This window comes from Numida meleagris, chromosome 6 (assembly GCF_002078875.1).
Source record: "Numida meleagris isolate 19003 breed g44 Domestic line chromosome 6, NumMel1.0, whole genome shotgun sequence".
NCBI lineage: Eukaryota > Metazoa > Chordata > Aves > Galliformes > Numididae > Numida > Numida meleagris.
The window spans coordinates 44,381,357-44,403,654 of record NC_034414.1 but is presented as its reverse complement, the minus strand read 5'-3'; the positions used below and the strand labels follow the sequence as shown (position 1 = coordinate 44,403,654).

General features: G+C 38.8%; 1 protein-coding gene across 2 annotated transcripts in view; it reads left to right on the top strand.

Moving 5' to 3' along the window:
* KCNK10 (potassium two pore domain channel subfamily K member 10) overlaps positions 1-22,298 on the top strand; it is a 39,653-nt gene that overhangs the window by 958 nt on the left and 16,397 nt on the right. For both annotated transcript variants that reach the window (XM_021403599.1, XM_021403600.1), the window contains exons 2-4: positions 47-375; positions 8,645-8,762; positions 11,219-11,379. In XM_021403599.1, the coding sequence (XP_021259274.1) occupies positions 139-375; positions 8,645-8,762; positions 11,219-11,379 (516 nt within the window). In that variant the 5' untranslated portion in view covers positions 47-138. The remainder of the gene's footprint in view (positions 1-46; positions 376-8,644; positions 8,763-11,218; positions 11,380-22,298) is intronic.

Here is a 22,298-nt window from a genome sequence, read left to right as displayed (position 1 = left end):
GCTGAGGGATGTGATTTTGAGTAAGGGCTTTTATTTTGTGTTTCAGTGGCTGTTCCCTCACCAGTGCCAGCTTGTGAACCTGAGCCCAAAACGAACGGGCATTACGCATCTCCACGGCTCTCTGTTTCCTCCCGAGCAATGGTTGTTGCTACCATGGAAGCACCTTCTCAGGGCCTGCAGACAGTCATGAAGTGGAAAACTGTGGTGGCCATCTTTGTTGTGGTTGTGGTTTACCTGGTGGCTGGAGGACTCGTCTTCCGTGCCCTGGAGCAGCCCTTTGAGAGCAGGCAGAAGAATACCATCGCGCTGGAGAAGGCAGACTTTCTTCGGGAACATGTTTGTGTAACCCAGCTAGAGCTGGAGACGCTGATTCAGGTAGGGCATATGAAGAGAATAGTATCTCTCAGACATCGGTGTGAATAGTATGGCAGGTCTCTGATCAGCTGTATTGGTGATGTAAACAAAAATTAAGTGTCTTCACTAGAGTAATTAAAAAACTGTGTGCAAAGAAAATCAGAACTTAATATCTAGTACACATATTTTGTGAGAGGAGACAAATTTTCAAAACTTGCCTGCAAGTTTTCAAATTATATGAAGTATTATATTATCTCTCCAAGATTAAACACAGCAACAAAGAGAGGCAATAGAATATGGAAGGTGGGAATTTTGAAATAAATATTCTGTCAAGAATTTTGAAATGACAGGCACAGTAACTTATGGGTTTTGCTATTGAGAATATTAGGTAAATGAATGATCGTGAAACTATACAATTAAAAATAAAAAATAATCTGCACATAAGAACTACAGATTTTTTAGTTCAGTTTAATATGAAAAGTTTTAGAATAAATTTTGAAGGAAATAAATATTAAATATCTAGAGATAAATGAAGGATGAAATAACATTCAATACGGCTCTATCGAAGATAGAGTTACCTTTCATTGATTAACATTCTAGACTAGGAAAATATGGATCTCATTTATCAGACTTCAGCATAGTATCTTTTAGAATTCCATATAGAAACCTATCAGTGAGCCTGAAGAAAATGGAGATTAGATAGGAGATGTGAGATACTGAGAGTGTATTCCAACAGTGTCCAACACCAAAGTTGGACTTCAGCCTCATATTTCTGACCTGGATTTGTCTGAGCTCTCCGAGAGCACAATATATTTAGGTGTGGGGTGTCATACTGGAGCCCCGTTGTGATTTCAGCCTCTATTTTGAAGAACACAGAACTGTCCCCTGGACTATTGTGTCTGTCCACCCAATTGTGCTACATAACTAGAATTAAATCAAACTTCATTTTACAAGGTATTACAAGCGTAGTATTTCTGTTAGGAAACTGTTCCAGTATCTCATTGCTGTGACAACAAAAGTGTTCTCCTAGTTTTCAGCCTAAACTCATTCTGTATCTTTGTAGTTGGTCTTCTGCAGCCAACCCTCCTCCCTCCCTCCCCCTCCCCATTGCTTGATTGACTCCTCACCCTTTCCCACATGTGCAGACAGCAATGATCTCCTGCTTCTCCTAAGCCAAACAACATTTTTCTGTTTCTTTGCAGATAGATGTGGGCTCTCCCTCCTTGTACTGTATGTTCACAGAAGACAGGTCAGTTCTGAGTCAGAAGCTGTGTACCCGTGTTTGTGCAGCCTGGTACTTTAGCTAAGGAAGCAGCGTTGTGCTGATGTGACTATACAGCTTTTGGATCAGGGCTGGCTTGGATCACACCCTTCATCTGTCTGCAAAAGACAGGTGAATATGCTTAGTTTGCAGTGTGAATTCTTCTGGTCAAAGATATTGGCTCACATGCATTTCTCATGGCAGTTTTGCAGAGATTAGCATTTCCCTCACCTCCTCAGTATGATGTAATGATTAGAGGATTAAAGTTGTTTTTTTCTGTTTTTTTTTTTTTTCTGAAGGGGGAGGGATGGGAAATATCATTATTAAAGTTGTGCACTATGCTTTGCATACTGCAGAAAGTAGAGTGCACAATAGATACAATAAGCTAAGCACCTCAACAAGAGAGTAGACTCCTGAAAACAGACTGCAATACAAAGATTTCTAAATAGCTCCCCCTTCTCTAGCCTAAGCTATGTATCAATTTTAATTCTTTATTTTACACAATCTCTTTCTTTCACCTCAGAAGTGGTGTTTCAGGCATGCTATGTGTTTAGAAGGCAAATATTCTGAACAAATCTTATCATCTTTTGAGATTTCAGTTTGTCCTTGGGCATTATACTGAGTAACTGGAAATCATTTTGCAAAGGTAAATTAAATGGGTTTAGCAGCTTAGCATGTGAATGTCTTAAGGCTAAGTAATGTGAAATATTGAGAGAGATTTGTCAATAAAGAACAACTTCCTTTGGCTCTTTTCTGTAAGTCTGGAGGTGAACCTGGCACTGGGGATATAGTTGGGTGTGCTGGTACAGAAAACTGATTGTAACTGACTTGTGCAGTAGAACAGTGATCCACTGCTTAAAGATAATGTCAGAGGGTTAGCATTGTGCTTTCATGCTTTCATGTCGATGATCTCAAAAGTGGCATCTCCCTAGCTGGCAGAATGGATGACTGCATTGCACCAGATGTGGCATCTGCCCTTACAGCTGTGATTTCAGACTGATGTGACAGCCTCCATGGGTCCTGGCTGCTGTGCTGTGTGCAGTTATCATCTGGCTGAGGGAGCTATTTGTTGTTAATGTCACCTGATTAGCTGACAGCCTTTAGATGACCACAGATTGCACTTTCCAGAATGACTGTGTTAGTTCAGTTCTCTGCTTTGTGGAATATGAGAAAAGAGAGACCTTAGAACTGGCTTGTTTCCTTTTGTTATGGGAGCAGCTCTGGAAGAATCTTTTGAAGAAGAGGAAAAGTGTCTTTGTAAAGCTAATGATGGAAATAAATAAATCTTTCGAAGTATTCTCCCTTGGAAAATCTGTAAAGAAGATGTGTGATACTGCACAAGGAAGATGTGAATAATTCAGTGCAGATGAGGGGTGATTTACAAATTTACCTCCAATAGCCCATTGCAAATACTGGCATTGGTTGTGGAAATTTGAGTTGCCCTACTGATTCACTAAGTTCAGACAGTGAAGTTTATTCAAAGACTTCAGAAGAAATATAGTGATGAAAGCAGTGTAAATGTCTACTTAAAGTTTTTTTAAATTTGTATTTATCTCTTGTGTTTAGTCCTGATCTGTCTAATACTAACACAATGACAGAGAGGTGTTTTTTTCTGAAGACAAAGAAGTGTTTCCCAGTGCAGTCTATCTTGTTCCACCTGAAGTTCTTACACTGTACATTTTTAAACCTCATTTCTGCTTCTGAAGACTTTTGTTGTGGTGAAACAAATTCATTATTTACTACTTTATATGATCTACTGCTTGGATCAGTGGTGAATGGCAGAGTGAGATAATGACAAAATCAGATGCTTTATTCCAGCAATTCTGAAGATGTATTTTCAGAGTGTGAGAGAAGGGAACGTACTAAAAGGGAATGAAACTTCAGTTGCTGAATTTAGCCATATTATAGCCATTTGAAAATATGATAGAAGGCAGCTGGACTGAAGTGATAGGACATTAAGTTGAAAAAAAAAGTTAGTCATTACATATGCTTACACGATTCTATGAAACGTTTTTGTTTTGTTTGTTTGGCATGGCATAAGCTTATTTGTAGTGGACATCAAAAAAGTAACCTTGCCTTTGTAATAATGCATACTTGGAGGCTGTATGAGGAGGTTATTTACAATCAGGAGAGGCAGGCAAGAAGACCATCAACGTGTTTTGGCATAGTAAATCCTGTGGATCTGACAAAGGTATTGATATTCCTTCTGTGTAGCCTATGCGCCATATGTAGGTAAAAGATTATTGGTGGCCTGTTTTCTTCCCCTTTTTCCTTCAGGGTTTCATTTAGAAGTGTGAGTGATTATAGTAAAATAAAAAATAAAAAATCACCCACTTGGGAACTTAATCATATTATCCATCTCCACTAATGACTACAGCAACTCTAATGAGTTAGCCTGTAAGCTGAAAAGGAAGCAGAGTTTGAAATACATGAGTCAGACATTACTGGCTAATTACACTAGAAAGAGTTCATATTTCGGATAGGCACTTTTGATTAGAGTTCTGAACTACTTTTCCCCTGAAGATAAACTAGAGAGGGAACGTCCTGTGAAGATATTTCAGTTTTCAGCTGCTCAACAGGTTCTCTAGTTATAAGCCTGATGTCTTGTCAGGGTGTTGCTTTGTAAAATGAAGAGAATTTGCATGCCTTTCATGTGCTAGAGGAAAACTCTAGATGGAGCAGAAAAGTGCTTGGGGTTAACTATGGGTCAGATTTTCCTGTTGCTGAAGGCAGGAAAAGTCTATTAGTGTTGTGAAGAAAAATAATGGTAAATATCTGATTATCGAACCTTCTGCCTCTGGAGGTTGTCTTACCCATGTCTTAACTTCCCTTCTGCCCTTGATCTTTGTTTTACCTCATTCCCCCTAAAGGATATAACAAAAAAAATTCAGATCTCTTGGACCATATCTAATTCGGTGCTGGCAAATTTGTACCTTCAGTCCAGAGATACTGCAATGGTTGTATAGGAGACAGACTGAGCTGGGGATGGTGCAGAACTCTGCAGCTGTTCTGTAGATATGTTGCTTCCAGAACTCAGCTGAGACATTTGAAGCGAGTAGGGACCCCTCTGGACTTAGATCTCTGCACGTGCCCCTTTTTGGATACTGTACATTTGCCCTCAGGTGATCCGTGGTGCTGTTCTATAACAGTGCATGCAAGACAATCAAATTGCTTTATAACTGTAGATAGATCACTATCTGCCTGATTGTTATCTAAAGATCTTTGTAAGATAGGCAGAGATATTTAAAGGATGGGAACTCAAGTCTTTTTACTTTTGATTATACCTAAAAAAACATGGATGGCCTTAGTTCTTGGACAATGCTGTTGTGGAAAAGTGTGGGAGTTTATAATGAGGATCCCTTATCCCTGTATGAGATGTAGTGAGAATGAGGAGAGAGGTAGGGAGCAGAGAGAAAATTTATTAAGGAAGTAGTCTTTAAAAGCTGCTTACTAATGAGAAGCATCTTAATAATCATAATAGAGGAACATCTAACCATGTAAGGCAACTGGGACAACATTTTGTATGCTTGATAGGAATCTGCTAGGAAAAAAACTGAGGAGGATGTAATAATTATTGGATTAGCATGTTCTGTCTAGAAAAAAAGATGACAAGAATTTTCTTTTTTGTTCTTATCAAATTCCTATCCTTGGATACACATGGGTACATCCTTTGAGTAGCTCAGGAGTCAAGAACAGTCCTCGGAAAAGATTTGTCTTTTTCATGGTTGGTGTCTACTGCAGAAATTAAAGTAACATAAGCAAGTGAACCAGATAAAAGCATTTCTTCCCAGAGAAACCAGAAACAGTCTGCCAAATCCCTGTCTCTTCATCAGCTGCTCTATCTCCCTGCTTTCTTCTTGCCTATGGGCATGACTCTAGACTTCTTCTTGAGCCAGTTGTCTTAATTAGTGATCAAGGCACCCGAGGCTGGCATGTACTTACGCACCAAGGAAGCTCAGATATGTGGGTATCATTGCACAGTGGGAGCCACCTGCACCCTAGGGAACAGGGAGCCTGTAGGTTAGGACTTCACAGCTGACAGCCAGGGCCCTGGTGGGCTGAGGGCAGCCAGAGGCATCCCCCAGCCCATGTTATCAGGCACTTCCTCAGGGATTGAGGTGGACTGAAGCCAGGACAGGACACCAGATCTGGATTGGGCCCTGGCTCAGTGGAGCCTGTGGCAGGGCAGAGCAGAGCCATTGGAAGCTGAAGCCCAACACCTGTACAGCATTGCTAAGGCAGGGACTGACACCATGAAACCCCAGTAGCTCTTGTTTGACTTAAGGAGAATATTCTTGATTTTATCCATAGACAAGAGATAATGTTTTGATCTTCTGTTCTGGGGGGAACACTTGACAACTGATGAGGCAAATCAGTGTTCTCCATACATTTATTTGGACTTGGAGCCCTGTACAATAAGAACTAGATAGGCCAGCGTGGGCCTGTGCCTCACATCATTTAAATATTTTTGCTTGAATTTTGACAAATGGAACTGATGATGTCTGTTCCAGTTGGAGATGTAGTATGCATTGAAGTTTCTTTAGCAATACTGGACTCAGTCATCCCAGTATCAGTATATATGCTGGGCTTTTGATGTGAGTTTTGTCTTCAGTCCAATGCAGATTGAGCAGATCAGGTCTTTTTGGTTACTGAGGGACTGCAGTGTCCTGATACCAAAGGAACCAAGAGTAAAATACACATCTGTGCAATGATAGGGAACTAAACTGTATTTTTAAAAATTATAAATATGTGGGAGTTTTCTCTTTTTTTGGTGTGGACTTTTTTGTTTGTTTTGTTTTTTAATTAAATACCTGTATTTTATTTGGTAATTTTGTTGTTCCCCTCACTCCTATCTGTGTATTGACTTTAGAACACATCCATTACTCAAATAGCAAAAAATTTCAGCCCTTTGGGATATTCCATGTGACCACTTTCCCTGAACAGGTGGCATTTCAAAAGAAAAATTACCACTGACTAATAATTGCTCATTAATAAGAATTCATTAAAATTATTTTAAAAGTTATGCACTGTATAAATAAATCCAGAGAAGGAAGAAGGGATCAGAAGAGGAGTAACTGTGAAAGAGATATGGGTATTTTGGTAGTCTGTTACTTTTGATGATATTTCCAACTATAAAAATACCCGAAACTAGTGGTTTGAAATGTGTGTTGAATGTGAAGGGCTTGCCAACAAGTTCTTCCTCTACTCCAGGATAACCTGAGGATGTGGCTCTTCAGGTCATGCTGCAAAGCCAATCTGAATATTTTCAGATGGGAAATGTATAAAATTTCATGATCTGTGTGAAGTGAGAGTCTTACCATTGAGATTGTCCTTGTTTGTGTTCTGTGTGAGTTTTTGTCTAGCAGGATATATCTGTTTAGGTGAACTCCTGGTGATGGTGGTGGTAAAGGGATCCTTTAATCATCACATGACCCAAAATTGCATATTAATTGCTGGAAGCTGCAAGGCTTCTCTGCTCTTCCTGCCCACTTCCTGTCCTCCTAGTATATCCATCACTGTACAAAGTGCCGTGTATTTATCAGATGCATTGAAGTAGTTGGATATTTATAAATGAATGATGTCAGACAAGCTTTAAAGAAAAAAAATGATTTGTTGTGGATGTGAAGGGCGCCTGAGAAGCTCTGAGCTACTTAAGGCAATGGGATGCTCCTTCACTTCAGCAGTCAGTGCTTGGCCCTAACAGACTTGCTAAACTGTGTAAACTCAAATGTGCTTTAAGTGTTGCAATTAGCTCGATGACATTCACACACTCATGGGGAAGGCAACCAGCATTCCTTGGCAGAAGTAAGGTGCCAGGGTAGCTGACTGCATGTCATGGCCTATTTAAGCAGGCAACCTGTCTGTAACACTGATTTATACTCTTCTGGGTAAACAAACAAATGATCTCTGCTTTCACAGCACCTGCAGTATGCCAGCAACTGGCAAAGAAACCCTTTCAAAGGATTTAATCCTAAACACTTTCTTTCCCTATATCCTTATTTCCTGATGTATGGACAGGTGCTGAGGAGCCCTGGCTTCATGTAACCGGTCCAGTCCAGGCTGGAGTTTGCTCATGCTGTAATTTTACAGTCAGCTTTGTTTGACATGCAGAAACACTGTTGAAAAGAGTTGTCCTGTACTGATCTCCTTAGATGCACCTCACCTCTGTTTTTGTTTGTGTGCCTCTTCTCCTCCAGCTCCTTTCCCAGTGTTGACACTAGTGTTTTTGGCATTAGTGTTTTTGAACTAGTAGCCAGGGAGCAGATTAACTGATACTGGGCCAAGGAAAAAACATGTAATTTTTGGCAGGTGCAGTTCTGAGTAGATTCATACTGGCTTAAGCCAACTTTGAAGCTACACTGCTCACATTAACTTGCTGCTAGAAGTAGCTTCTTGGACCCTTTTTTATCAACCATGGGATGCTTGCAGACATTCTCCATTCACTCCATCCTCATTCTCCATCCCCCAATCCCTGACCACAAAGTTGTTTCATGATATTTCTGCAGTTATTTGTTCATTTTAAATGGCATATTTATATATAATTTTTACTTTAGTTAGCATGAAATATAAATAACTTCATTAATTATTAATTGCTTGGGAATTAAAATCCTTGGCTGACTAGCTTCAATTGACTTCATGAACATTATTTGTATTTACCACCCTTCTTGCTGCTTCCAACATCAGCTGTTCCCACTGGGGAATTTCTTCCTCTGGCAGTTACTGCTGCAAGAACAGTATTTATGGATCTCTTTTTGTGTTGGAACTCTGCTTCTCAAATGCTTTGTATCTTTCGTCATTTACCTATGCATTGTGTCTTTATTCCACTTTAATATCTGTTTGGTTCAGTCATATATTCGGATCTTGTGTACAGTGTATACTAATATACTTGGAGCAGGTGTTAAAAAGTAAATCTAAGCTGTTCTCATGGTCCTAGAAATTATTTTTTGGAGCCTATACTGATTCACATAGTAAAGTATGCATGCACAGTAAGGCATGCACAAGGCTGATTTGTTGTCTTTTTCTTTGCAGCATGCTATTGATGCAGATAACGCAGGAGTCAGTCCCATAGGAAATTCCTCTAATAACAGCAGTCATTGGGATCTCGGAAGTGCCTTTTTCTTTGCTGGAACAGTCATCACAACAATAGGTATGTTTATGTTTATCTTTTAAAAGACATAGTCAAGTTGAGAGCTGGATTACAAATAAATTTGTGGAAGGTAGATCACAAAGAAGTAAAGTGGCTAATCTGTATTTCAGTTCTCAGAAGGTATGCCTCTGCTGTGTATCAAGGGCATTGGGCCTCTGTGTAAATTATCAGAAGCTGTTTCCGTAATTAGGGTAGAAAAACAATGCCAAACTGAAAACAAGTAGCACCAGTGTAGCTAAGGTTTTGTTATGCTGTTCTTAATGTTAGGGCAGGTGATTTTAATTATCACTTGAAAGATCAAGAATCAGTACCAGATGAAATAACTGTTATATGTTGTTTGGAAATTAGATTTTAATATTACAAGTTAATTTACTCATAAGAGAAACTCCCTTCCTGAGTAAATCCATTTTTTTTTTTTGTTTATATTCTTAAGTTTGGTACCAAAATTTCTTTTTTTACACTACTTGTAACTGGAAATGTATCCAAGTAATTATCACATTATGTTGTAAAACCCTTCCTAGTTTTCATGCTAGTAATATCTTACTGGAAGGAATGCCACAAATTGTAGATTATGCAAAAAAATTTTATTTACAATTCTAGAATTCGTGGCCTTGAAATATTTTCACATTTCTCTCTCTTATGTGAAGAGTACTTTGACAAGCTCCATTTACGTTTTTTGAACCAGTGATTTTAGTAAATATGTTATTCAGGCCCTTGTCATTTGTGTCCCCTGTATATTGCATCCAGTGCTCTTAGCTTCTTTATCTCTGAATGCTTACTTTAGGTGTTCTAGGGTCTCTGTCCTGTCTTCTGTGAAGGAGTTATGCAAAGATGAAGCATCTGGAGTTTCATGAATCTGGTCTGAAGGAAAATAAACTGATATCACTGATGGCAAAGTTAATCTCCTGATAATTATACACTGGTTTGATAATTTTAACCTTGATTTCAGTGCTGTCTTGGTTAGGAGTTCAGAGATCTCCTTGTTTAGAAACCATTGGCAATTTTTTTTTTTTCTTTTTATTTGCATTGCTTTTAAGTATTCCTCTGACTTAAATAATGAGAGTCTGACTGCTGCAAGTTCTCTACATGGCTAATAAAACAAAATATCCTGGTGCATTTACAAGACTTGCTGTGTTGCCTGTACAATAGAGTCCTGTACCTTTAGATCAGTGGAGTCTTGTGCCTTTTACTTTGTTGTCAGAATGAGGATGAAAGAGTGATTACATGAAGTATACTCCTTTGCGTAGTCCTCTATATGCTAAGCTACGTTGCCATGTACTTTTAATGGCAGCATAAAACCAGGGGGCAGAGATGAAGAAAACATTTCTGAATCAAATGTTTAGAAAACCCTCTCTAAATATTTGTTTACTCAGTAGACCCAAGTGACAAGCTTTTAAATTACTCATTGAAATAAATGCCACTTTATAGGCATAATTTATGTAAGCATATTCTTTGGCATCTGCTATTGAAATAACTTATTGAAAAGAACTTGGATATTTGCCCATATCTGCTTTAAGTTCTCCATGAATGAGATTTTTATATGCTGCATAAAGTGTACATATTGTGTCATGAAAATGGCATGAAAATGATTTTATTTTATCCACCACAGCCCTCTTAGTATCCCTGTTATGCAGGGATACTAGACAGTCAGCAGATTACTTGGTCATTCTAGTCCACTGGCTAGTGGAGCCTGAATTTTCTCGGACTTTTAGGAGAAATCTGGGATCGTGGATGCAGCTATGAAAAAGACTGTGGTTTGGAGGATAGATAGTGTTGTGAGTCAGCACACTCCTTTCTCCATTATGTGACAGATGGATTTATCCAGTGCCAGTGTTACAGAATACTGGTTATTACAATCATATTGTCTCCGGATCGCCTTTAGATCAAACCATCTCTGTGTACAGTTAAACAGGACTGTACTATATATTCCTCATATTCTTGTTCCAAAATAGATTCTCCTCTCTTCCTGTGTGTTGGAAAATCTGAAAAATGCTTTTCTGTGGCTTTAAGAGGCAGTACAAACTTGTTTTCTTTGCACTTGTCAGAGTGGTGAGGTGAGGAGGAAATTATGAGCTAACCACTGAAAATGAGACTTGTCAGGTGAATCACACTCCTTTCGGGAAATAATTGACAGAGCCCAAGAGGAGCAGCAGTGTGCAGGCACCACACCAGCACTGCATGCATGATCTTTGTGCCATGATAAGTCAGGCTAGATTAGTTAATCACAAAACAACTTTAGATAGGACCTGAATTTATAGAAGATATGGGTTACTGAGTCTACAAATGACGAACTAAATCTCTGTAGGTAGCTTGCCTGGGAAGTGACATCATGCCATGGAAAATCTGTAAATAGAAATCACATGTGGAAAAAAAGCATATCTTGAGTAACAGCCCATTAGTTTTTCTAAAAAGCCCCATATAATTTTGAAGTTTCCAACAAATGTTTTTCTCTACAGGGTATGGAAACATTGCCCCAAGCACTGTTGGAGGCAAGGTTTTCTGCATCTTGTATGCCATCTTTGGCATTCCTCTATTTGGCTTCTTGCTGGCTGGAATTGGAGACCAACTTGGAACAATCTTCGGGAAGAGTATCGCAAGAGTGGAAAAAGTTTTCAGAGTAAGCTCTGTCAGTTTTTTGCTTCCATTGTGTAACTTGCTTTTAATTCTGTTACTGTTATCTGCAGTCCTTCTTACATGTTAGGCCCCCTAAAGGATTTACATTCCAAATTGAGATGATGCTTAATCTCCTTAAGAGCCTTTGCAGTCAGTTGAAAGAAACAGACTTCTGTAGGTGGTGATGAAGGAGTAGGCTCCGTATTTCCTTTCTGAGGACCCATCATTTTTTCAATTACTGTAGGCTAACTCTGGAGAATGTATCTACTAAACTAGCTTCTTTACAAGGACTGGTTTAAAACAGCCTTCCAAACACCACAGGTTACATTTGACGTGTATATCTGATCACTGAATATGGAGAGAATTTAGCATAACATCTGGAGGATGAGGGATGCTAAGTAGGCCCTGACTGTATTACTACTAAAGCTTAAAGGACTTGGAAAGCAGGGTTACTGGAGTAAATACGAACTTGGAAAGAGAGATGCCTGACTGATATACTTTCACTGCAAGAGGCAGATTCATTGGAGTAGATCTGCAGGTACAAGAACTGTCATAATACCAGTATGTAGAATTATTTTCATGGTGTTTATCCACCCTATTTACCATGTGTACATAGACTTCTGTGTGGATTTTCTAGATTCAAGTAGCTCATATAATTTCCCTTCTTCTAGCTGGTGCCATCTATTTTTTGGGTCTATATCACCAAGAGCAATTCTTTTGCAAGCACTGCTGCTGACCTGGCAAATGATAATTTGCTAATTTGCCAGTGGTTCACTTCAGGGACTCTCTCTTTGAAGCAGAACTTCTAGAAGTGACCTGTATGATCGTTCCTTTGGAGATGGCATAACTGGAGGCAAGCCTTTCCAGGGATGGAGAAGATGAAAAGCTGTCCAAACTGGTTAGCTTAATAGGCATCTATTTCTAAAACATTCCCACAGATGAGAGCAAATTACTTGTAACTGTCTTTTAAAGGAAATAATTGAGTATTAAACTAGAGTATGAGCAATTTCCCTTTTAATTAAGTTACTGTGAAGTGTCCCAGACTAGCCATAAGGAGTGTCTCTCAGACTAAATGTGGAAAAAGGTGACTGGTGATTATGGGTGAGTAAGCATTTACATGCCTGACTGAACACTTGAAAATGGCCTACATTTTTATGAACTGAAAATAAGGTTATTGAAAGGTGACTAAGGCTGGTTCTGCAAAAACAAAAGTAGCCAAGATCACTAATTTCTCTTTAGGCTGGCTTCTTGTTACTGTACCTACTTCACCTGAAAGGAATCTTGGAACCTTCCAGACTGCTTCTGCTCCCCCAAAAATACAGTAGTTATAATATGAATGGAGAGTCAGAAAATCTTTGATTAATTCTCAACTGTACTATTGACTTTCTGGGTTGCTTGGACAAAACCATTAAATTGTCAGCATCATAGTTTACAAATAAAAATAATACATGTCCTGTTTGAAGTATTTTAAGATTCAAAGATGAATGCTGATACTAATATTCAATACAGAACATAGCTCTAGAGCACATAATGGGAGTTCTTTTGGTATTCAAAGTATTCCTTTCTTTTCTTGAATTAATGAAGTTGCTTGTTTTTTATAATCATCCAAACTATTCCTTTTCCTCCTTGGTATTTTGTCAGCTTCCAAAACAATCTACATATCCTCAAGATATATGTACTTCTTTTACTTTGTTTCTCATAAATCCATCATATCAGTTCTTCAGTGATTTGATGGATGATGTTATATATCATTTCTTTCAATATTCCTGGTAATGAGGTTCAGCTATTTGAAATATTCTTGATGTAGTTTACAGTTAACATGCATCTTAGTAAGCAATGTTAGTAACAGAGTTTCCTTTTTATATGATAATTTGCATAACACATGACATTATATATTATCCTTTACATATTATACATAACATATACTTTATATTAGCTAGAGTAAATTATACTAATCATTACAATGTTAGTATCTATATAAATTATTATTATGTTATGTTTACATCATCAGACACCATATATGTTTGAAACTAATCAGAGTCCAGAAGTGAAGCAACAATTCTTGATTTAATTCTGAGCAGTGAACAAAACTTAGATCTATATGTAGTTTTTGTTTCTCAGTAGTTCAATGTGTAACTCTTGTTTCTTATTTTGCCTCCATGAGGAACTCAAATTCAACATATTTGTGGGTGTAAAGCAACCTGCTACAATTGTTAGAGAGGACATAAAAACTAGCAGAATATTTAGAATGAGACTGAAATGTACAAATGTAGGCTAAGAAGACACTAGAAGAGCTAAGAAAATATTGAGTGGTGTACCTCACAGATCTTTCGGAGTTAGCTGAGGCTCACTGAGTGTGTATCAGTAAGTATCTATTGATATTATGTACTGCATTTCTGAAAGCTTTTGTGAAGTTTTCTCATCAAGGGCTATAAGAAAATAAAGCTGTGATGAGAAAAGAGAGAAGATCTCACACATCAGTAACTGTCTGAAGAAGAAATGGAGATTAGGAGTAGATCACTAGTGTGAATCAGCTGGAGTCCTGTTGGAATCTTACTGTTTTAACAGGAACATTCTGGAATGACTCAGACAAGATAGATGAATATGCAGATGACAGAGTCTCCAGATGACAGAGTCTGCAAATTGCATCTCTAGATATTTCAGAATAGCTAAAATGAAAGGTGCAAAATAATGATAAGATGATAAATGAAACCTAGTGTTAGCAAGAGAAAATAATGCCAAGTTCTTTAGTTTGAGGAAACAAATTCTAATATATTTAGTCAGGGATGACAACTGTATTTCACTGCTCCAAGAGGGACTTGGGATTACTATGGATGGTTCTTTGAAGATAACTTTGCAAAACCTAGCAGTGGTTAAAAAGTGTAAGTGTGTCAGCAAAGGGGCTAAGAACCAAATGGAAAAGACCATTCTGTCACTGCACAAATCCATGGTGCACTTGCACCATGAGCACCACATTCGGTTCTAATAATCCGATTTCTAAAAGCAATTAAGAGGAAAAAAAGAAACAGTACTAAGTTTGGCACCTGCAGGCCTTGTAGCTGAGTCTCTAAAACTGCATTCACTACCTACCCATATTACTTGCCATCTAATGGGTTCTTGCCTTTCTAGTAGGTCATAGGCAGTTTGGAACAGTCCAGCTTGTACATCAGAGGAAGGAGCTTCATAAAGATTGGGAAAGGTTTGCTCTTATCAAATAGATACTACCCCCACAGTGTTGACAGAATATTTCAACACAGGAGCTGGACACATGCCACTGCTTGTTTTGATGATAAAAGCAATGTTGCCACTATTTCATTGTGTGGATAAACAGAAAAATAACTATTTACTTCTTTGTGACTAAGCAGGGTTGGAAGTACTTCACTGCAGAACAGTGCTTTGTGAAAACAGGAACTTTCACATACATTTTTAGGAAAGGGATGCACTGGACTGGTATACGAGGGGGAACTCCAAACATTGCACATTGGCTAATTTATGCTGTCTCTCCTATTGTAATAATGCTGCTTTATAAAAGTAAATAAGTATCAGCCAGGTCACAGACATAAACCAAAGTGTCACCCGCACAGCCTCTCCCTATTCAGCTACTGATTACTCTTATAGGAGTTGGATACGATGTGGTTCCCTTCCAACTTGGAGTATTCTATGATTCTAAGATTCTACATTCCATCTTCAATAACCTGGGCAGAAACTAACTACAAATCTTTTCTCACATAGATACAAATGTGATAGTCCAAAAAATGTATGTGCAGGTTCACTAGAACTATATATTCACGAATCATTCAATATCTGGGTTGAGTAGTGAAATGTGTTCCAAGTTCATCTGAGAAAATCAAGTAAAAACTCAACATTTAATTGCAAAGTTGATAATTTTTGTAATCATTTTCAGCTGGTATTGATACTACAGAAATCAAATATGCATTCAAGTGTTTCATAAAACCGTAAAAGTAATACTGTTACCTTGCTTATGTGAGGGATTTTATGAATCACCTGAGGCTGTTTCTATGATAAACAGCAGAACAAACTCTATTCTTTTAGATTGTTCTGAACACACAGAGATTGCAAGCATCTAAAGATAGAAAGGATAGCACTCCAGAGTACACAGCTACAGAATGCAGCACTGTCATTATCATGAGTTAAATATAGGCTAGATTCAGATAGTCTTTATTCTAACTTTTTAACAAGTATATAGATTCTAGCTGGAAGTGGATCAGATGACCATAAACAGATAGATCTTCTCTCAGTTTGCAGTCTGGTACAGATGCAGACATTGAATGTGAGCACATCATGCTTCTGAGGTCACTTGAGGATTTTCTGGCATCAAAGGTGAAACTGCTGGGAGCATTTCCTAGGCTTGATGCCTCCTTTCACTACTCTAGCTTACTGCAGTGGTGCTGAGGACAAGTCAGGCAATACAGCAGGTAGGGCATCGAGTGCCATACAGGGATGTGAGCAAGCAGCCAGAAACATGTTTGGTGGCAAGACTTCACCACTGAAGCTTGTGCATCAAGAAAGTACAGTACTTTGTGCAGAAATACCCTCAGCAAGTTTGCAGACGACACCAAGCTGAGCGGTGCAGTTGATACAATAGGGGGAAGGGAAGCCATCCAGAGGGACCTGGACAGGCTGGAGAAGTGGGCCCATGAGAACCTAATGAGGTTCAACAAGGCCAAATGCAAGGTGCTGCACTTGGGCTGGGGCAATCCCAGGTATTTTTACAAACTGGGGGAAGAACTCCTTGAGAGCAGCCCTGTGGAGAGGGACTTGGGGGTCCTGGTGGATGAGAAGCTGGACATGAGCCAGCAGTGTGAGCTGACAGCCTGGAAGGCCAACTATGTTCTGGGCTGCATTAAAAGAGGAGTGGCCAGCAGGGAGAGGGAGGTGGTGGTTCCGCTCTACTTGGCTCTTGTGAGGCCCAGTCTGGAGTACTGTGTCCAGGCCTGGGGCCCCCAGTACAAGAAAGACGTGGAGCTCTTGGAACGAGTCCAGAGGAGGGTGACCAAGATGATCAGAGGGCTGGAGCACCTCTCCTATGAGGAAAGGTTGAGGGAACTGGGCTTATTTAGTTTGGGGAAGAGAAGGCTCCGGGGAGACCTCATTGTGGCCTTCCAATACTTGAAGGGAGTGTATAAACAGGAGGGGGTATGACTGCTTGCATGGGTGGATAGTGATGGGACAAGGGGGGATGGTTTTAAACTAAGACAGGGGAGGTTTAGGTTAGATATTAGGAGGAAGTTTTTCACTCGGGAGGGTGGTGATGCACCGTTCCAGGTTGCCCAAGGAGGTTGTGGGTACCCCATCCCTGGAGGCATTCAAGGCAAGGCTGGACGTGGCTCTGGGCAGCCTGATCTAGTGGTTGGCAACCCTGCCCACAGCAGGGGTGTTGAAACTAGATGATCATTATAGTCCTTTTCAACCCAGGCCATTCTATGATTCCATGATTCTATGAAATACAGTGTCTCTGTAAACAAACCACACTTACTGAATGAGAATTGTCAGAACAGTTACATCTGCTGCCTGTCTTTCCAGTGTTAAGCTTAAAGAATTGTTTGCCTGTTGACCTCTTGAGAAATGATGTGTTCTAGATTTAAAAGACCTATAAGTGTTATGAAAATTATAGGCACTCCCCTTCCCACCTCACCCCCCCCCCAAAAAAAAAAAAAAAAAAATACAACCAGCAATGAGTTTTATCTTAACCTTGAAAAAGATATAGAAAAAACAGTTACTGTTTGGAAGTTTGGACTGGGAGTGGGCCAGGAGTAGAAGTCCCACTGAGCCACTGGACAACTTTCTTTAAGCAACTTCTAAAGCTCTACTTTTCCTAAACATTGTTGTTTGCCTTTCTGGATAGATTAGATCTATCCTACCTACTCTTTCTCTTAGATAATCAAATTTTTTTTAGAGATTTTTGGCTGCTCTGATCTCTTTTGTTATTGTACCAGTGACAGGATTTGTCTTTGTGAATTCCTTATCTATAAATGAGTACAACAGCTCAAGGGAAAGAAACTTTGTGGAGAAGAGTAACCGGTCCAGTTGCTGGTCCAGTGAAGCTGTAAGAGGTTTCCTTGGAGTAGCACTTTTACCCCTTCTCCACTGGGTTAATGCCATAACTCAGAGCTCCCATCTGTTCCTGCAAGGCAGCCACTACTCTGTACTCTCTCTTCCAGCCCCATACTAGCATCAGTTTTTATTTTTTTTAGCAGATATGCTAAGCCTTCAAATGATACTGTTCTCAAAGCCAGAAATTCAAATTCAGATGACAGCTAAGGCAAAACAGGGAAATCATTCTGGATTTGCAGTTGTTTTCACTATATTCAAAATGTGGCACATAGTTAATAGATAAATATATTGTAACCTTAGTGACATGTTAGCTAGCAAGAGCCTATACACAGTTCTGAATATATGATGTTGAAAAGCCTGTACTCTGACATTGTTCCCAAAATCTGACACCTTCATTTTTGAGTTTATAAAGTAAATGGAACACTGATGGAAAAATTTCATCTCTACATCCTGACATCTACTCAAATTATACCAGAAATCAACAAAATCTCTTTTAAGTTTTATTTCATTTCCTTACTAGTCAACGTCAACTTGTTATTAAAATAGCTGCTAATACCCCACTGAGGCTATAAACATCCTATTTTAGTTTTGTGTTTTTTTTAAATATAGAGTTATTTACTGTTACTTACTGTAAGGTAAAATGTTGGTTTTTTAATATTTTAATTCTATTTTGTTTTTATCACACTCAAGAGCTTTCACAGAGGAATGTGCTAGAGCAATGATCAAACTGCCATCTGCTGGTATTTTGTCTCTGGGCAGAACTGTCAGGACAGACTATGAAATTCAAACCAGTGGTGCATGTACACAGTATTATTCCAAGATGATTCAAGATTTATGAGCTGAAATTCCAGTGTTCAGAGTTTAGTCTAACAGTTTCCTGAGTCATTTCCACCAAAACAAGATGTCTGATGAATATAAAAAATCAGCCACCAGAAAGGATTCCTATGCTTTTATAATTTAATAAGAATTTCTTATTGCTGGAATAAAGACAGTAGATCTAATTACATTCTATTATAGGTTATTACCACTTTGATACCACAGAAGCCATCCAGGAAGAGGACTTCTGTACTAAGTTTGTGTGGAAACAGTGATTTATAAACACTATTTTTAAATGGACAGGAAAATATATAGGCAGAAGAAATCTGATAATAGCAAGAGACAGGTTGGTTGTGAGATGGAAAGTTTTGGAGGGAAGAAGCCAAATGGAAATTAAAAGAGAAGAGAGGCTGAGAAGTTGGAAATCGTTAAGGATGACAGAAACTAAATGAAGCTGACGTGAAAATATTGTTAGAAGAATGGGGCAGTAGAACCAAACGGCCATTCAGAGAAGAAATTTTCCCTCATAATCTAAGGTGTATTTTGATCTATCCATCTGTCTCTGCTCTACTGATCTTCCTACTCCTCCAAACCTTGAGCTGCTGTTAGGTTCCTCCTTGCAGTTTTTTTCCGTGGAATATGTGATGGGCAGGAAGTAGGAAGGAGGCACGATTGCATGATTTCCTCAGAATACACTTCCCTCATCATAATCCTGCAACAAACAAGGTCACAACAAGGAATGAGTGCTGAGGCTACTTTACTTTCTTCACCACTTCACATCAGCACTCCCTGTAATGGACTCCCATAATGTGTTGACCTTGCTGGATGTTGATACACAAGATGGATAGGGCCTTGCTCTTTCAGGTGGGTGAGCTGTACATGAATCTTGCCTTAAGCTGACTGGCCTTGCAGCCACCCTAGGCAGACATTACAGATGTAGGCACAAACACTTTGAAAGCTACTACTGCAAGGCATGCATCTAGTCCAGCAATGTAGAAAGTGTGTGGTAGAATTACAGTTGAATTCCCTTTCACTGACAAGAATAATATTTCTTATGAATTTGCTAAGTTAGCTGCAGAATAATTTTGAGGAAGAAATGATGCAAATTCTGTTGTCATTCACAAGATCACCTTATTACTGAAAGACCAAAGGTGATATAGCCTTGGAGAGAAACAATACGCAGTGTATGCTGACTTGAAACTGTTTCCATTTGATTTTTGCAATTCTATGCCTCTCTCCTTAGTTGGGAACTTGATTCTTTGAAGCTGCTACTGTTTTACTCCTGATGCAGCAGAATAACTTGCTCAGGAAAAAATTAATCTGTCTTGTGAGAGCTTGTACAGATAAAAATATTTGTTGTAGAGTGCTGATTTACAAATTCAGAGTAGTAGCAACAGCAAATGCATGTAAAGTCAGCTCATTATCTATTCTTTTGCCTGTAACTCCTAAAGTGTCAGGCTGAGAGTCATGGTTTCATGAACAATGTGAAAGGGATACTTGTACATTAGCATGGCATTGGTTTATATGTGTACATACTTATGTATGCTTTATTTAAACTATATGAGCACTTCAGTGTACATTTCAAACCTGAGCATTCTGAAATTTAGGAGTGATTTAAAACAAAACCTAGATGCAGATCAAAATGTTGCAATCAGTTATCACTAAATTTATGCATGTATGCATGGTCAGATGCTAGCAAAAGAGATCTGCTGGTAATGAGTTATCCTTCATAATTCTCAAGAAGCATATTTATCTTAAACTGGACTTTACAACATAAGAATAACAAATAACTAGGCATACACTAGTGCTTGCCAGCAATACATCTGTAGTGTTTTATGAAGCTGGTGAGTTCTTTACTTCATTTCCAGTTCCTCTATTTCAAATCTGAAGACATTTTTGTATATTAACTAATGATAGAAGTGAAATTAAGGAGTGTAGGTACTGTAAGAATCCAGAACTTGCAGTGTCTGCATAGGCTGTATCCAAAGATCATAGCAGAAAGAGCAGCTTGGAAGAGCAATTTAAAACAGCTAGAATCCCAAGCAAGATGCACCAGACTTAGCAAACGCTGTGCTTCTATTTATTTCAGCTTATTTTGCTCGTCAAACTTTATTTAGACCAAGAATAACTATCTTTAAAAACAGTCGGTGCTGAGGAGTTACTCTTCTGAATCTTTTGTCTGTAACAATTTAAGACTGATGTGCAGTCTTCAGGGAAATGAGACCTCAGCACAATGACTTTTTCAGCCTATGAAAATTCAGTCTATCTTCCACCACAATGGAATTGATTGTGGGCTACTTTTGATAGATGTACACCTCAGTCCTTCCTCTGGAAATGATTTTCACTGTGCAGGAAACAATAGAAAACAGTGAGGAAGTGTGCTTCAATCTTTTTAATAAATGGTCTTGCAACTGTTTCAGTTAAAATACATGAGCCCTTCTGAAATTCAGGGCTTCATTTTCAAGATGAGTGCTCTAGTTTGGAAAACTCTGAGTGCATGCACTTCTAGTTCATCAGTAATTTATCTGTTGTAAAGAGGACTGTTAGTCTCTGTGTACTTGACAAAAGCATTCCTACTTCTGCTCCTTTCTGCTTGGACTCCTTCAATGCTCTTCCTAAAAAGAGTTGTTCTTCTAACTGCTTTTCTTGGTTTTAAAACAGTCCAGATCCAGGGCCATCTGGGCACATTGCTGTAATATGCCTAGCAATGACAAAAATGTGACCATTGACTCTTGCAATGTTGAAGGCAGCAGTGGTAAATTTACAATGCCTGTTTCTGAAATACCTTGAGAATGTGCAGGCCACATCTTCTTTTCTGTTTCCAGCCAGTACTTTAATTATGGTTATGGAAAAGTAGCAGGAAGTTTTATTTTTACTTTTGGTAATTATCTGCTTTAGTAGTCCTCATGCCGCAGTGCTTAATACAAGATAGAGCCAAATGATAACCCTGGGTGAACTAAATGAGCAATGGTGCAGGCTGTGACTTCATAACATGCAATGACTCTTCACCAGAGCTAAATTTGTCTATGAATTCTATTGAGGTTCAACCATTGCCTTGTTGTACAAACTTTAGTATATTGTTGTCACTCTTTGATTCATTTTCCCCTTCTGCTGTATTTAAGCTACAAGAAAAGTATATTTGCTACACTGTGTTGAGAAGGTATGCTTGGAATCAAAAATTCATTACAAAATCTGTGGATCCCAGTCAGGGAGTATCTGTTTTTGGCATTTTATCTCTACAAATTGGGTATTTAATTCAGTTAGCAATGCTTACAGCTTATCTGCTCCAGGGAAAATAACCCAAATGCAGCAAACCTTTTGGAGGCTTATTTTTACCCAAAGCCCTTTGTTGCTAAACATCAGTTAAGAATCTTAAGCTTACCTGGGCTGCTGGTGGAGCACATCTTTCTTTAATCCTGCAAGTCAACAAACTCTTGCAAACTGGCTTCCATTTTAAGGGTTAATATTATCCTGAAGAGTTAGGTACAGACCTTGACATCTCTGAAAGGCCTTTTAGACCTCTTTACCTTTTGGTCCGTTAGGCCTGTAGGGCTTGAGTGAAATACAGCATCAGCCTGAGGCAACTTCGAAGAGAGGATCATGAAAGTCTTGAAGAGAATCTACCTCTGAGCAGAGCCACAGGAAATGTTGAGCCTGGGGGTAATTGAAAGAGCTGTTGGGGGCTGCTAGAAAGAGAAGGCAGCAGATCTAGGAAGGGAGAATAAGTCAACACTAGGAAGAGATAATAATTGTCCCAATTTTAGAATCAAATGAATCTCAGTAAACAGATGATAACATAAATGGAGGAAAGACTGTTCTAAAATGAGGTTTTATAACTAGTTAAATCTTGAGTGTGTTGTTATCTGGAACCTCAACTCAGTTCAATGCATCAGAACTGAAACCCAGTATGCATTGAAGTTCATCCCACAAAGTAATTGTTGTTGGTATTACTGTAATGCTTATTTCTCTATGTGTTAAACATAGAGCAGTCTAGCTTGGAGATACAGAGCATTAGCTACAGGGTATTCCAGG